This window comes from Condylura cristata, unplaced genomic scaffold, assembly GCF_000260355.1.
Source record: "Condylura cristata isolate star-nosed mole 26May11 unplaced genomic scaffold, ConCri1.0 scaffold00013, whole genome shotgun sequence".
Classification (NCBI taxonomy): domain Eukaryota; kingdom Metazoa; phylum Chordata; class Mammalia; order Eulipotyphla; family Talpidae; genus Condylura; species Condylura cristata.
In genome coordinates, this window is record NW_004567114.1 from 36,482,570 (window position 1) to 36,499,897 (window position 17,328).

Sequence of the window (17,328 nt, forward strand, 5' to 3'; positions counted from 1 at the left end):
AAATATTTAAAAAAAAAACTATATAAGTAGAATGTTTATGTTAATTATTTTCATAATTTGGAAAATGAGAGTAATGATAGGCATAATAGTAGCTGCCATTTGTGGAGCCTTTACTATGTACATGGAACTCTTCATTTTGCATGTAGTAGCTCATTTAATTTTTGCACAAATCTGTGAAATACCTATTTTTTTCCATCTTATTGATATGGAAACAAAGTCAGTGAAATTTGAAATTAACTAAAAGTGGCAGGAGGAGTTGTGTCTATGTGATGGAAAGAAGCCTTGTTTATCACAGTGCTATACTGCCTGGATGATTTCCAAGGCTTCTGAGACATCTGTGATTCTGTCTCATAGTTAGGAATGTAAGTTATAACTGACTAAGCCATAAATGGAATCAAAAGCTGTAATAAGGTTGTTGCTTTTTAATGCTTGTGAGCAAAGTTCTCCACAGCAATAGCTCATACATAAAATTCTACCATATTAACACTGTCTTTTAGGCTTTTCTCATTCACCCAGATACATGTCGAGACTTCTCAGAAATACAGACAAGAAGGGTGAATTTACACTTAATAAGAGTTTATAATCATCTGTTAGATTTAAATAAATGTAATAGAACTCCAGAGATACTGTGCTGAGTAAAAGAAGCAAAAGGAAAAACACCACTGTTTTTCTCTGTTCTCAATACTTGTGACACCAAATGTATGCATGTTTTCCACATACCAACAAATTCTCTTTTTAATGGATACCCATTAAATTTGACACTTACTGCCTAGGGAAGTTAAACATTCAACCCCACAGACTGCCCCCTACATCAGGTGCCATTCATAAATCCCAGATTGTCAATTGTACTTTTAAATGATAAGCTATAAATTTAGCTGTTTCCATGAACCCATTCTCAGGTTCAGTAATTTACTAAAATAACATGTGATACTGACACAAGGAAGGTAGGTAGATTAATATATCAGATTGGAACACAAACTCAATAGACCCATGCTTAGCTTGGAGGTGTTATTGCAGATTATTGATGAAAAGGTGGCCTGTTCTGTAAATGATGCTTGGTAACTGACTATCCCATGAGTGTGAAATGTAAAATTTATCTCTTTTACATTCCACTTGAGTCAAAAGCACATACAAAGACCAAGGGCCTTAAGATATTAGAAGAAATAACAGGAGCAGAGCTTCATGATTTCAGGATAGGGAAAGAATTCTTAAACAAGATATACAAGCACAACTAAGCAGAAATAGGAATTATATTAGATTAAAATTAGGAACTTCTGTTTCTCAATAGATACTGTAAAGAATGAAAGATAAGCCAAAGTGATTTTACTGATTTACATCCACACCAGTAGTGAATGAGAATCCTTATTGTTGCATATCAACAACACGTGGTATTATTACTTTCCTTTACCTGATGGGTGTGAATGATATTTCATTGTGGTTTTAATATGCATTTCCTTCATTACTATAGATGTATATTTTATATATTGTATATACATTTAAACCTATTTATTACATAGTATATAAAACACATACACCTATGAAACCTTTAGTGGTTGTATCTGTTGCAACACCTTTTCGCTTCCAGTTTAAAAATAGGAATAGATTATTAACATTGTTTCACAGTATTTCCCTTTGTATCTTTGAATGACTTCTAAGTTTTGCTTATATCCTTGCATTCAGTCAGTTTTATATTAAGTAGTAATTTAGGCAGATGGTGCTGAAAAACTGAAAGACGAAAGAAGTAGATTAAAATAATCTTCCCTAGGTCAAATTTCCATGGGTTAGGTACAGTTTATGTAACTTTTTTTTTTAATACTCTGAAGTACACTAATTTTGTTTTTTTAACTGAAGGATGTCCCAATGCTGATTTGGTTTTGTACATGTTTGTAATTTGACAGCTCTTGCCTGTAAAGTCTTTGATTCACTAAAGATATGTATATGTAAAGTGTAAGAAACTTTAAACTTGTTGCTGGTTTGTCACCAGTGGCATTCTAATTGCATATTGCCAAGCCCAACAAGGATAAACAAAGACCAAAAAAAGGGACTATAGAGATTGTGCACAGGGACAGAGATGGCCTATTATGCCATGGGTATTCTTGACTGTTAGGCAAAATCCAGTATATCAAAAAAAAAAAAAAATAAGACTTTATAGATTTGATAATGGCGTTTATACTTTGGTTTCTTTTTCTTCTCATGTCCTCTTGTTTTTTGTTTTTTTTCTTGTAATGTGTTTTAAAAATGGAAAAGATATTAGATACAAAGCTAGTCTAGAATATTTAAATGTTAAATTATTTCAGGGAATATGTGTTTTTCACAATTCATTTTTCTTTAAAGCAGGTTTTCTCTAAGTTTAACTTTTTTTTTTTTTTTAATTTGTAGACACTGTTGATTCTATTACTCCTGACAAAGTTCGAGGCTTACGGGATATGCTGAACAGCAGTGCAATGGACATAATGTATTATACCAGTCCACTTTATAGGGATGAAGTAAGTGTCATAATTATCTTGTTGCTTAGGGTATTTTTTAGATCTCTTCAAATTTGTTTTCATTCTATGCCCACCATCACCCCAGTGATCCTCCACCAACCTTTATGGGCTCACTCCACCCTTTCCCAAACCCCACCCCACCCCAGCCACCACCACCACCACCCTTCCAGTTTACCCTCCTAGTTCACTCAATTTTGCAATCAGATGTCAAGTGTTGGTTTGGTTTTGTCTGACTGTTTATTTTGTTTTTCTGTATATTCATATGTAACTGAAACTGTCGGAGACTTTCCCCATCACAGGTTATTGGGGGGCAGAATAGGCAGGGTCTCAAGGTGGGAATGGCGTCTGCGAGCAGAGATTCCTAGAAAAAGGAGGAAAAGGGAAAAAAGAGGAGCAGGCGTGAGGAAGACACGGCAATGGGAGTTGGATGTAAGTCTTCCTGCTCTGCCTTTAGCAGAGATTTATTTTATACACTTTAAGCAGGCAGAGGGATGACATTAGCATATGAAATGGGCTGAGATCACAATCACCTAAGAATAATCTGGGGTCATTTTGACCTTCAGTTGGATTATAACATTTTTAAAATCAATCTTTCAAGGTTAAAACAGGTATATAGATTCACAAAGTTTAAGACTAATATTACTGTATTTACCACAGTGAAGATTAACCAAAATAAAGTCCCTTAAGCATTATCTATTACTTAAAGGCTTTCATTCTCATAGAGACATCCTAGGGGGTAAAGTAAAGTGAGGGCAGGAAGAGGAAATTTCTTGTACATCAAATTAAGGTAAGGTTCTTTGAAAAACTTGTTAGAAAGTTTAAGTGGGTTTTCTTGAAGTCTAATGGTAGAAAACCTGATTAACTCTGCATAGGCCACTTGGGTGAATTTCCATATCCAAATACTAGATAGTAGAAAGCTTGAGCAGTTATTTAGAAACTGAATAGAAGGCTATGTGAGATAGAATGATAAGATTTGGGTTTTCCTCAGTCTGGCAGTGAGAGAGAGTTTGCAGTAACAGCCATTTGTTTTTATTAATGACTTTTGACTTCAAGAGGAATTTCTCACCCTGGTGCAGTACTTGCTTGTCAGGGTCAGGTAGCGCCTTCTGAGGCCCAAATCTCAGTCTCTAGAACTATTATTTCTCTCTAAGAAGCATTAGGTTCCTTGGAAAAATGAGTGGCCTCAGAGCTTGGAGTAGGATAGATACAAGTCAACACTAGAACTGTTTGTTTGAACAGAAAGAAAATGTCCAAAGGTGTGGTGGAACAGGACACAGTAACAGTAATCAAATGAAAAAGCATAATCTGGAACATTGAGCACCAAATAATTATTTTATTTAAGGAATCATTGGTAGTACTTTTAAAATAGAATTGTAATAGCATAAAGTAATAAGGAATCATAAGTGATTGAGAAATTCGTGTCTATATTGATTATAAGTAGATAACTAGGAGTAAGGGAAGTCTTTTGCTTAAAGTAGTATGCCAAGGACTTACTGGTAGATATAGAAGGAATGGTGGAGTTGCAAAATTCATCATTTATAGTTAGTGGTAGGATCCAGTAAGAGAGGACTGAGAAAGAATCAGCAACAGATGCTAAAATAAGATAAATTTTTGACGAGGACAGGAAAACTATGAGGTCTTAAAGTGTATCCTCACAGATTGTTTTTAAGTTTAAAAGGATGAAAAGTGGAAGTCAACATCGCCTTTATTCTTTGTTCCTAAGGGACAGATGGATCTTATATTATCCACCAGATGTGACACCAAGAGAAGGACACAGTATTTCTTATGCATTAATACAACCATGAAGAAACAGCAAACACAAATAGAGAATTAATAAAATCAATAGTATTAGGACTGTGTTCTTTTAAAATGTGCATATTATAAAAGGTGATACTCCAAGTTAATCTGGAAAATGTTCCAGGTTAAAGGAGGTTAAAGAGACTTGAGGTAGATGCAACATCTTATCCTACACTATGTCCTGTACTGGAGGGAGGGAAATTTTTCAGATAATCAATTCACAAAATCTGGATTATAGTTTAGATTAAATATTGTATCAAAGTAAATTTACAATATTGAAAACTATTCTGTGATTATGGAGGAGAATAATCCTAGTCATAGGAAATACACACTGGAGTATTTAAAGGTAAAGGACCATGGCAGGTGGACTATAACTTCATAGCTCCACATGTGTGTTTGTGTGTGTGTATGTGTGTGATGGAAATAGAACAAATAGACTTACGTGCTAACAATAGATGAATCTTGAATAAAGGGTATTTGAGTGATCTTTGTACTATTTTTATTTGTAACATTTTATAAATTTGAAATAATTTCCAAATAAATAGTTAAGGGAAAAACAAAAAAATGGTTCCCTATATTGCTTCCTTAGAGATTTTAATTGAGTGGGCTGAGATAGAGCCTGTGAATTTGTGTTCCCCAGGTGGACCATTGGGGGAGTTTGGGAAATAAATGGTTAAAGGCATTATGAAGAACAAAAAGTACCTAGTGAGAAGTGGACAAAGTTGTTCCGACTTTTTAATCAGAAAGGAAAGCTGACTTTGCAAATCAAAATTCCATCACCAAAAAGTCTGTAACAATAGTCTAGATAAATTAATTTCTCTTGAGTGTCTGTTTATTTAGGGAAGGTAGTTATAAATAACAGCCAGAAGGGACTCTAGGATTAAGACAAATCTGGTGATAATGTGCCTTGTTTGGTTTATTTGATAAGCATATAAAAGCCTTTTACTCATTCCTCCTCTGCCTTTGCCATCAAATAGATGCAGATTTAAAACCTGCCACTTAACCGTAAATCAAATCCACTCTTAAACTCAGTCTTTCAGCTTCTTCAATTATAAATACCTACCTGATGAAAGATGTCATAAACACAGTATATAAGGTTTCCAGTATAATTAAAATTCCTGGTCATTAAATTTTCAAGTTGTGATTAAATATCAATCTGTCTTCATGTTTTTCAAGATCTGCATTAAAGAAAAGAGTAGACTTGTTCTGTTAATTTAGAAAGTAAAGTAAGAATCAGTGAATAGAGAATATGTGAAGGAATATGAAGTGTCCCAAGGAAAAACTGAATATGTGAGATGATGAATTTTAACTGAACTCGTAACTGTTTCACAGCGTATACATATACTAAAGCATTATGTTGTACACCTTAAACTTCTAGAGGTCATATGTCAATTTTATCTCAAAAAATAGGAAATAAAACAGAAGTGACCACTTTAGGATAAAGATACTCAGGCAGGTAGATGTCAGGCAACTTGTGAAGTTAACTACTGCAGTGACCTTAATCTTCACAGAAGTTTAAATTGGATCATCTTGAGATTCTGAGTCATTAATTGACTTTAAGTAGTGATCCAGTAGTCACTAAAAGCCATAGGTAAGGAAAAAATGTTCAGGTCAAACTGTCTGAGGAATAGTTAAAAAAAAAATAAAAGTAAAAATAACTATTATTTCACCAGAGAGCCTTTGGTTCTTACTTCAACCCTAAATGAAGTAACACAAAAAATCCAGAGTACTGTATACCTTGTATACATCTCAGCTCCCTTTTCAATGACTTTTAAAGGTGAAGAATTTCATAACACATGAAAATGATTAATTTTTAATCATTTAATTCATGTTGAATAAAACTAAATTTTTCACATTAAAATTCCTTAAAATAGAGAATTACAAAAGACTAATTATATTCTTTAGCTGTATTTTGAAACTTGAAAAAGTGCTGCGTTTTTCCCTTTTGTTTTTCTTATACATGTTAACTTTTAAGCTGTAGTTATGAGAATTTGAAACTCTTAGAAAAACCATCCTGTCACTATCTGTAAGAGGTTAGCTGACTTGATCAGTGCTAATAAAATTAGCACCAGGTATATCATTAATTTTTTTGTTTCAAACATCTCAAATGATGATATATGGTTACATAGATATACTAACTGGGAGAATGTAATTGGATTAGAGAGGGGAAAGTGGCAGGAACCTTAACAAGACAAGACTTTGGACACAACGAAAAGTTGGAATTCTGTTGCTGCCTAGTAGATGACTCACAAAAGCATTTAGAGGTAATATAAAACCATTTTTTAAATTAGCTTTCAAAATCATAATGTACTGACCACAATATTCTTTTTTATGTACATGTAGGCAGATATGTAAAATGAGGCCATATCTAAATATGTTCTAATAATAAGGAAGTAAGAACTATCTGTTCTATAAGTTTATATGGTTATTAAAATAAATGAAAACATAAGCTCTTCAGAAACTTTCCTTTGTGTCATATGGTTGGGTACTTTAGTCAGAGTATTAAAATATGTATCTTTAGCATTTCTAGATTTACATGGTATGAGTCTTAAAATTAAGACCTTCAAGAGTAAAAACTATTACTAACAAATGATCCATTTAAAGGAATTTGTTTTATCTAAACATTAGCTTTTCTACACCTCCCTTCGTATAGATTATAAATCAGGAAAATTATAAAATTTTAAAGATTAGTTAATAATATTAAATCCAAGTTCCACAGAGCCATGTAATTTCATATCACACATATTTCTTACACTATATTGACTAAAATTTATTACCTCCCATGTCATAGGTTTTCATATGCATTTACCATGGAGCACTAGCTCCTAAAATGTGCTAAAATATGGTCTCTTAAGTAGCAGCAGCAGCATTTTCTGGGAAATTATTAGGAATACAAATTATCAGGCTGGCTGCATCTCAGAATTGCTGTCAGAAATTCCAGGATAGTGCCTAGTAATCTACATTTAACAAACAGGTGATTCTGATGTACATTGGAAGTTAGAGAAGCATTGCACTAAAGCATGGGATTCTTTTTGCATTTCAAAGGGAAAAAAATTGAAATGCCCAATTAAAGTAAAACATTAATGTTCCTTCCAAGATGAACAATAGCTTATTGTTTCCACATGCTACCAGCTCACCATCTTCTCTTTCTTCATTGGCTAGATATATTTCATCAGACATGGTTTCTCTTGCTTTTACCAGACCTCAGTATCGCTCTATAGAGTGCTGAGACTGGGGAACTATCAGAGAATGTACCATTCCTTCATTCATGTCACTGCTAACCCCACCAAGCATGGAAGTGAAAAATTGCCAGGGTGAGAAATGGTTTTATGTTTATGTCAGCAGTTTCCATTTTTATCTAGAGGTAGGGAACATTCAGTAAAGTATGATGCTGTAGTTATTTCTTGAGACAAAATAGCAAGGTTGAAAAGGAAAGCAACCTATAAGATTTGTATATTGCAATAGCTACTGGTATTTTAAGTACTGAAGTGAGAAGTTGAATATCAAACAGGAAATTTATACTCAAATAGTAGCAAGCAATAAGAGAGAGAGGAGAGGACTACCTTAATCTTATTCTTCTGAATTTATATAATATCTCAGTAATATCTGTTAAAGCTAATTTTTAAGGAAAGTAATTTTACAAAGAAAAATGACTACTTTCCACATTACTAAACTCTAAACCTTAAAAAAAGACCCCTAGCTCCCATCCTTATAAAACAACTTACATCTAAATTGTCAGCTTAATGAATATAAAGTAGATCACTATTAGCTGTTCAGTAATACTATGACTTTTCATTACATTATTTTTATGCATAATGCAGTAGCATACTTTTTATCCTAAACTAAAATACTCTTTCTAGGAACGAGAAACTACAATATAAAAAATTAGAATTGCATATGTTATGTACATTGAAATGAAGACATTTCCTGTGGCTCTTTAGCAATCTTCTTCACACCTGTATGAAATTTTTAATCTGTGGAACTGTTGGATCATATAGTCATATTTGGTTTGAGGACTATGGAGTTGGTGTAAGGATTTGTATTGGTAACATCTGCCTTTATTCTTTAATGATAATGATTACAATATTGTATATATTTAATTTCTTGCAAGGTTGTGAAGCACCTGAGTTAATTTTAGTAATATGCATATTTGGCCAGTAATAAGTTTTTTATTTCTTAATGTATTTGAATTAAGAATTAAGGTTTATATTAGTCAGTGATTAATATGATAATTTTTTTTTCCAAACAGCTAGTTAAAGGCCTTCAACAAGAGCTCAATCGATTATATTCCCTTTTTTGTTCTCGGAATCCAGACTTTGAAGAAAAGGGGGGTAAAGTCTCAATAGTGTCACATTCTTTGGGATGTGTAATTACTTATGACATAATGACTGGCTGGAATCCAGTTCGACTCTATGAACAATTACTGCAGAAGGAAGAAGAATTGCCTGATGAGCGATGGATGAGCTATGAAGAAAGACATCTTCTTGATGAACTCTATATAACGAAACGACGGTAAAATGCCCTAGTCTCTTAAGAGAGTGTAAATTTTTTTCATGGAGTTACAAAACCTCTGAAGAGTTTCATGTTAAAGAAAAAAATACATTGTTTCAGAAACAAAACTTAGATCTTGTCTATGAGAGCCTATATTAATTTTCATGCTTACTACCTATTTTTTTCTATAGTACAAAATAGTTTTGTCATTTACTATTTTTCCTTCTTTTCTCCACAGTTCATTGGAAGTGAAGTCTAAAACTTATTCTGAGCTAAATTACTGTGTAGAATCCTTGATGAAAATGTTTACTAGTTTGTAGTCCTTTGTAGTTTTGCAAATCTATAGTGATGTTCCTTTCCCTTTTTTATTCTAAAAATAAATTTAAAGTCCTTTTTTCTTAGCAAATATATTTTTGATAGATTTTACAATTATTTGATCATATGGCCTTCCAATCCTATCTTTTAATTTTTGCTACATTCCCTTCTACATCTGTCATTACAAGCTCAATATTTGTTGTGCTCTTATCATATAGTTGAAGCATCATTCATTTTGATATCAATATAAAAAGACCATTCTTGTTGACTAAAATTTTTACTTAAGAGGCCTTGCATTTGTTTTAGTTTTATAAAACTTATATAAGGATTCATTCAGAATCTGAGTCCCATAGGCTAGATAAGAAAATTTTATAATGTCAAAATAATTTATAGTTTTGAAAGAAAATGTTATGTTTATCAAGTCTCAGAGCAGCATTTTAGATATAAAATCTGTTTAAAATTTTTAACTGCGGGCCCTCCCTGGTGGCGCAGCGGGTTAAAGCACAGCACTAAGAAGCTAAAGCCAGTTCCTCATGAGTTCGATTCCCGCCTGCCCTGGAGGTGACCACATGGCATGGCAGACCTCTCCTGACCCCCTGCTGCTCCCCTCAGCAGTGTACTTCATCAGTTGGCCTGTTCTGCTCCCCACTTGGTCTCTGGTGAATTCTCTCACCACCCCTGCACTTCTGACCTGTACCCCAGTTCTGTATGCACAAATAAATAAATCTTTAAAAAAAATTTATTAACTGCACCTTTTTTTAAACTTAGTTTCATTGTTAAATGTAAGGAGGTACAGAACATTGTAATAGGAAAGTATTCAAAGAATCCAAATGCACATCAGCAGAGAAGGGTTCAATTGTGGTTCATCCATATAATGGACAATTAACACAAATGTTAGAAAGATTGAGTAGGTTTGAAGGCAATGAAATGAAAAGATATCAAAGAGTTATTATTAAGTATAGAAAAGAATAACATGGAATAATATATGCTATGAACATTTGGTGTAATTTTTTAAAGGTGTGTGTAAATGCTTGCATGCGCCTCACATTTTATTGAAGGATACCCTCCTCCAAAAAGCTATTAACTATAGGTAGTATGATTTTACTAAACATTTTATAAGTTTTAATGGACTTTCTGTAATCCTGAGGTACATTTATTAAATACTAGGAATTTGAGGAATTGGATAATGGGCCATTTTTTTTCTTTATATTTTAATGAACTGTTGAGGATCTAAAGTATTTGAAATTGTAAATATGAATGTATACATAACTTTATATTCCTTCTCAGGCTGAAAGAAATAGAAGAACGGCTACATGGATTAAAGGCTTCATCTATGTCACAGACACCTGCCTTAAAATTTAAGGTAAGGAAAGAAAGGTGAGACTTTCATTATGCACCAAGATTTTTTTTTCAAGCATCATGTGAAACATTAGAATGCAAATGATATTTTAGGTATTCTTTCAAATGCATTTTATTGAACACATACTGTAAGTGTTAGACACTACTCGTTTCTGGATTCTAAAAAGAAAAGAAGGGATGAGGTATTTCCTCAGCTTTCATATTAATAGCAGCACACAGAATGATATATGTGAAATATATATAGTTATAACAAGAAGTTACGACTTTTTCTGAAAGGTTTACTAAGGAATGACAGTTGTATTTGATTTCAGCAAAGTGGATATTGCTAAATGAAGGAGTAGAAACCCTATGCTGTATAAAAGAAAGAGCATAAACAAAGACATGGAAGAATATAACCTTATAGTACTTTCAAGAAACAGCAAGTAATCATGAGTAATGGGAAAGAAAAATGAGACAAATCTGGGAATTTTTAATTTTTAGAGTTCACAAACCTAGTGACTAAACTAATTGTAGTTGGTTAAGAAAAATAAATAGAAGTATATCTATCAGTGATGATTCTAGGGATGGCATTTCAAAGAGAAATGTACAACAAATGCATAAGACAGGGTGGGGGTTTGGAGAAGGGTGAGCAAACCAGAATGACTGGAATATAGAAGAGGGCAGACAGTGGGAGATTAGGGAGAACTAGAAATAAAAACTTGTTTTTGATCTGAGTGGAAAAAAGCTTTATAAATCAGTTTTATATATAGCTTTCTCTTCTGCCCCCAAAATTTTTGTGCCTTTCTTTAACCTTTGTTGTCCTTTACTCTTTTCCTCATTTATAGAAAAAGAAATGATCATATTCCTTTCAGAAATCAGTGTTTTCTTGTATTTCTATATGTCAAATATTGTTTGTAATACTTTCATTTTTCTTAACTTAAACAAGTTAATTTTCTTCAATCTTCAGTCATATTTAAATTAGCCAATCCATGAAAACCAAAGCTTTCTAAACATTCCTTAACGTAATATGCCATTTCATTATAGATATATTTTTATTTTTTTTTTTTTTCATTTTGAAGAAGAAAAAATTCATCTGGGAGTAATTTTAGAGGGAGGGAATTAAAGGTGTACAAAACTGTAGGCAGGTGCACTGTTACAATATAGTACAAAGAGGAGGAAACGAAACATTAGAATTAGTCTGTTGGAATGACTGGAGGATGTTGGTGATAGAAGGAAGGATGAATTTGGGCTGTCACACTCATCAAGATTGTGTGAGGTAGGATTGATTTAGAAGAAAAAGTATGACGTTCTTTGTGTAAATCAGTGCTTTTAGCCACCTCACTTTTCTTGATGCCTTCTCTTACCTTCATTTCCATATTTCTGCATTACTCTTGGTTCTCCTCTCCTTTCATTCTCCCTTTTGTAGTTTCACCTTTTTCACCTGCTATTCAAATGTAGGCTTTCCTCATAGTTCTAATTAAAGCCCTTCTCTTACTCTGCACTTCCCGGTCTGTGTAAATGCACATCACTTCTTTGATAGTGACTCATAGGCTTGAATGATAACATGTTCAGTTCTTTATCTCTTGCCCTGAATTTTTAGCTCCATATTAGAGATGTTAACAGATACTTTAAATTTATGAACAAAAACAAGATTTGCATCGAGTTTTCTGTGGTTTAAAGGAGCCACTATCCTCTCACTCATTCAGACCCAAGTCTTATGAATTGTCTCTCTTTTTTCATGAGCCTCCATCTCTAATTAGTCTTATTAATGTCACCCTGTCTTGTCATATTTCTTTTTCTGAATGGAACAGCTTGTCCTGCCCAAGTTCAGATGATCTCTTTGATAAACACGTATTGGTACTATTTAACTTGTCTTCAGGTTACTCACTTTTCAGATTCACCCTGTTTTCCAACCTCAATTTTCCAGTTCTTCTACACTCTCTGGTACACATTAATACTATGTCGGGTTTACTTGGTAGTAAAATATGAGTTGAATCCTTTTTTCCTTACTACCTATATAGTAAGTCTAACTTTTTCAGTCATTATGCTGTACATTTGCATTGCAAGCTACATTGTCCTTACACACTCAAGTTTTCAACCGTATCAGATTATTTCTTTTCTCTAAATTAAACCCAGTTCTCCCCTGCCTCTGCTTTAGTGTATCAATGTAGAACATTTCCAGCACCAGTGTCTGAAACCAACTATGGAGATCCTTTTCATCCTTTATAGGCAGTGCAAAACACTACCTTGTTTGTAAATCCTCAACTATAATTAATTATTCTTCATGCTAACATTTGCTTCCCCCTATCTAGCACTTATTTTATTCTGGAGACTCTGCCTTATTGAGCTTTTTATCTTTCCTAACTCCTAGTACATTACTTCACACAGAATATTAGTTTAATACACATTTGATTAGTTTATAGAAACACATAATGAAGTGATCTTCCTTCCCCTGTCCTCATTCTCTGTTTTGTGAGACTTAAAATAATGAAGTTGCTCCTAAAAATATTGTTTAGAATAACTAATGGTTAACAAATAATACAAATACCACTTGGACAAGCTCATTTAAAAAGATAAGTATATTTGGAGTTACTTTTATTAGCTGCATTTCTTTATATACTATGTACCTAGAATACATCACCATCTTTTTAAATTTAGGATGCCTTTATCATTTTAGGTGGAGAATTTCTTCTGCATGGGATCCCCACTAGCAGTTTTTTTGGCATTGCGTGGCATCCGCCCAGGAAACTCTGGAAGTCAAGACCATATTTTGCCTCGAGAGATTTGTAACCGGTTATTAAATATTTTTCATCCAACAGATCCAGTGGTGAGATACTAATATAGATATTTTTCTGTCAGTAATAAATTATCCCTAAGAGACTATAAGAAAGTCCTATGAGATAACTCAGATAATCTGAACTAATAAAAAACTAATTTTTAAAATATTTGTGTTTGGTTAATTTAGGGATTGAAAAATAAAATACTTTAGAGATGACCAATTTTAGGTGGTAATTAAAAAAAAATACCTGGACATTTAATATGAGTGACTGGAGTCATCAGACTTTTGAACCTTAACCAATTGTAATACTATTAACCTAATAACCATAAATTTTGAAAATCCCACTTTAAATACATTTTTTCTCTAAAACCTACACAATATTAAAGTGTTTGTTAGATCCTCTTAGAAATGAAATTAGTTAAATACTATATTAGTTATATATAATTATATGTTTATAATATATAGCATGAAAAAGTAGAGAAGTTTATTTTAGCTTGTAGAATTATGAAATTTTGGATGTGAAATATGAAATTATGTTTGTTCTACCAGTTTTTCTTAAACTTTGCAGGGATCTTGTTTGGTAAATAGCTTAATGCCATGTAAGACTTTTAAATAAGAAAAAATACTTATTTAAGTCTTTTTGGGCTAGATGTAACTAAACTTAAAATGAATTATTTTAAGTAGCACTCATTCTCTGAAAAATAGCATTATATATTTGTGTAAGATCTTTTCAAAGAACTTTAGTTTGTACCAAATAAATATGTCATTTGCTAATTATCAGGATTCTAGAAAATTTTCCGTATGTTAAATATCAAAGCTGCTATACTTAAGAAATAAATTTCACTGAATTGGAATCTAATATTAGATTCAAATACAAACTACTCAGTCTTGGTCTTCACTTCTCAGACTATTTAGCTATCTGATGGTATATCTGGTAATATTTTACCTCATAGGGTTAGGATTAACTAAAATTTGTGTAAATACCTAATTAGATTTTAAGTATTTCATTAATATACATTTATTTTACCTGTTTCTTATAACTTGAAAGTGAATTTGAATTTATAGGTGAATCCTGAGCTTTCAGTGTGTACCCTGTCTTTTGTTTGATCTTGTTAAAACAGATGGTGCCAAACTCATGATTACAAATTAATTTCATATTCACTTTATAGTTTTTCTGTGATTTTTTTTAAGTAATGCTTTTTTAATAATTTGACTGTGGTTAAGTAATTTTCACAAATATTATCTGTTCTTTCCAATACCTTTGTGAAGTAGGAACTGAATCTCCTTTCTACAGTTCCAGAAACTGTAGAAAGTGTCATTAATAAGTGTCATCAATAAGTGTCATTCAGTTGATAAGTGACAAACACCAGAATACTCCGGAAATTTTGACTACAAGTACACTGCTTTTCTCTTAACATCATTCCAACTTCACATAGAGAAATGATGTTATATCAACATCTAATTTGTCATATCACAATATTAATCTGTTTGAAAATAGAGTTGGTAACAGGGCCCTCCCTGGTGGTGCAACAGGTTAAAGCTTAGCACTGCAAGCTAGCTGTAGCTGCTTCAACACGAGTTCAATCCCCAGCCAGTGAGATGACCCACATGGTGCAGCAGACCTCTCCTTTGTCACTCACTGCTCCCCTTTGTAGATCTGCCTACTCTGCTCCCCACTCGGTCTCTGGTGAATCCTCTCACCACCCCCGCACCTCTAGCCAAGTTCTGTATGCATAAATAAATCAATCTTTAAAAAAAAATGTTGGTAATAGCTTCTAAGATATTAAAAATGGCCCCTTTTTTGCTGTGTTAATACTCTTACCATTCACAGTTGAGGGCCAAAAGACCCAAAATTCCCTAGTTAGATCAGATTCTGTAGTTCTAGAACAAGTACTGTTTACTGCACACTGCTTTCAGTACTGTTTGTGAGACTAGTATAAAATTGTTAAATGAGGCTTCCCTGGTGGTGCAGGGTTTAGTCTCAGTGCTATTCAACTATTGCCAGCCACTGCCCGTGAGTTCTATCCCCACCAGGGATCTAAACCATGTGGCACAGCAGACCTCTCCTGTCTCAACCACTACTGCTCCCCTCAGCAGTGTATTTCAGTAGACTTACCTGTTCTGCTTCCCACTCGGTCTCTGGTGAATCCACTCACCCCACACCCCACTCCTGCATCTGTAGCCTATACTTCAGTTCTTATATGCATAAGTAAATATAAATAAATCTCTAAAATTGTTAAATGATATCAGAACATAATAAAAAATTAATTTCTCAGGAAAACTAATTAATGGGCATTGTTGGCCTAGGCTAATTGTTCTTGTTTATAATTTCATCTCTAAGGATGTATAGACCAAATACATACTTTTAACAGTCAACATTTGGGAATACATGTTAGAAATATCAATTTTTTTAAAAATTTCTTCTCTCTAACCTTTACTGAGCATAAAACAGAATTCCAAGTGTCAGTCATACACTAATGATAATGTGTCTTTGAATTCTTTTGTCAAGGCTTACAGATTAGAACCACTAATATTGAAACACTACAGCAACATTTCACCTGTCCAGATTCACTGGTATAATACTTCAAATCCTCTACCTTATGAACATATGAAGCCAAGCTTTCTCCATCCGGCAAAAGAACCTACCTCAATTTCAGAGAACGAAGGCATTTCAACAATACCAAGCCCTGTGACCTCACCAGTTTTATCCCGCCGACACTACGGAGAATCTATAACAAATATAGGCAAAGCAAGCATACTAGGTAGTTTCTCTTAAGTAATCCTTATCAGTGAATCTAAGCACTTTTTCTATACGTATTATATTTGGGCTCCATTGAAAAAAACTGTGTATTGTAAAATGTCTAACAGTTAATCCCCATTAATTTTCTCATTGTTCATATTTGAGAACCACAAGCTCTGAAGTATTCGATTTGCAGATTCTCTTGTTTCAGAGCATGAGCTAGCTGGATAGACAAGAAGAATTCTGGGATTTAATCCCCTCTTTTAATCTTATCCCTACCACTTACTGTGTAATCTTAAGGCAGGTCATGTAGTTTTTAATATTCTGCATCCTCATCTGTTAAATGAGAGCCTACTTACGTTCTGAGGATACCCCTGCCAACCCAATGTTAAAAGTGTTTCAAATTTTCTCTTTCCTGAGGGATACAAGAATATTTAATTTCCCTTTGAATGATCCTCATATAGTACCATTCACTTACTTTGGTAAAACACTGGAACTCAATTATTTGCCACTTGAATTTGTCCATTGCTTTTAGTTAAAGTTGCCTTAATATAAATATGCCACAAGGTGGCACTATATTAAGCTTTATCTGCAGAACATAACTATATTTCATTTAGTCATTCTTGCAGATTGTTTATTGAGAGCATCTTTGTAACATAACCGCTTCAGTAGTAAGTTTATCAATAGTAAATTTATACCCATAATTTTATTTAAAAATGTATTAGGTTTTTTCATTTTCACCAGATACCTTGAATAAAAAGTACTTGAATAAAATAGAATCTTTATTCCTTCATTTTTTACTTATATTTGTATTGATTATTTACCTTTCATTCTGTTTGGCTCTGTTTTTATTTAGAAACCTATAATCAATTTTGATTTTCTTATATTTCCAACATATGACTAAATTTTGGTCTTTAGTCAAAACTGATGGGTATTGATGTTTAACTTGAAATATCAGGTAATTCAGTGACCTCCCGGTTTTGTGAAATACAGGTGCTGCTAGCATTGGAAAAGGACTTGGAGGAATGCTGTTCTCAAGGTTTGGACGTTCATCTGTTCCATCGGAGACATCAAAAGACACTATAGAAGAAGAAAAGAAGCCAGTCCCCTCACCACCTCCTGCCACTGTGGCAACACAGACTCTTCCACATAGCAGCTCTGGCTTTCTTGATTCTGCATGTTAGTTCATACAGTTTGTTCCTTAAGTTTATATTATATATTTTTAAACTTGAGGAGAGAGCAGATTAAGATATTAACACCGTTCCTCTGCTTACATTTTTAAGATAATCCCCAGGTAAACGCAGTTACTGTCTGCATTGGTGAATTAATAATTAAGAATATTAATGATCGGGGCCTTATAGTATAGGGTTCTTAGACATCAA

The 17,328-nt window shown here is 33.2% G+C and overlaps 1 protein-coding gene across 1 annotated transcript in view; it reads left to right on the plus strand.

Moving 5' to 3' along the window:
• Positions 1–17,328, plus strand: part of DDHD1 (DDHD domain containing 1) — a 71,188-nt gene that overhangs the window by 43,517 nt on the left and 10,343 nt on the right. Inside the window, exons 5-11 of the mRNA XM_004682094.2 lie at positions 517–554; positions 2,380–2,486; positions 8,533–8,795; positions 10,377–10,452; positions 13,105–13,254; positions 15,716–15,968; positions 16,940–17,125. Coding sequence (XP_004682151.1) covers positions 517–554; positions 2,380–2,486; positions 8,533–8,795; positions 10,377–10,452; positions 13,105–13,254; positions 15,716–15,968; positions 16,940–17,125 — 1,073 coding nt within the window. The remainder of the gene's footprint in view (positions 1–516; positions 555–2,379; positions 2,487–8,532; positions 8,796–10,376; positions 10,453–13,104; positions 13,255–15,715; positions 15,969–16,939; positions 17,126–17,328) is intronic.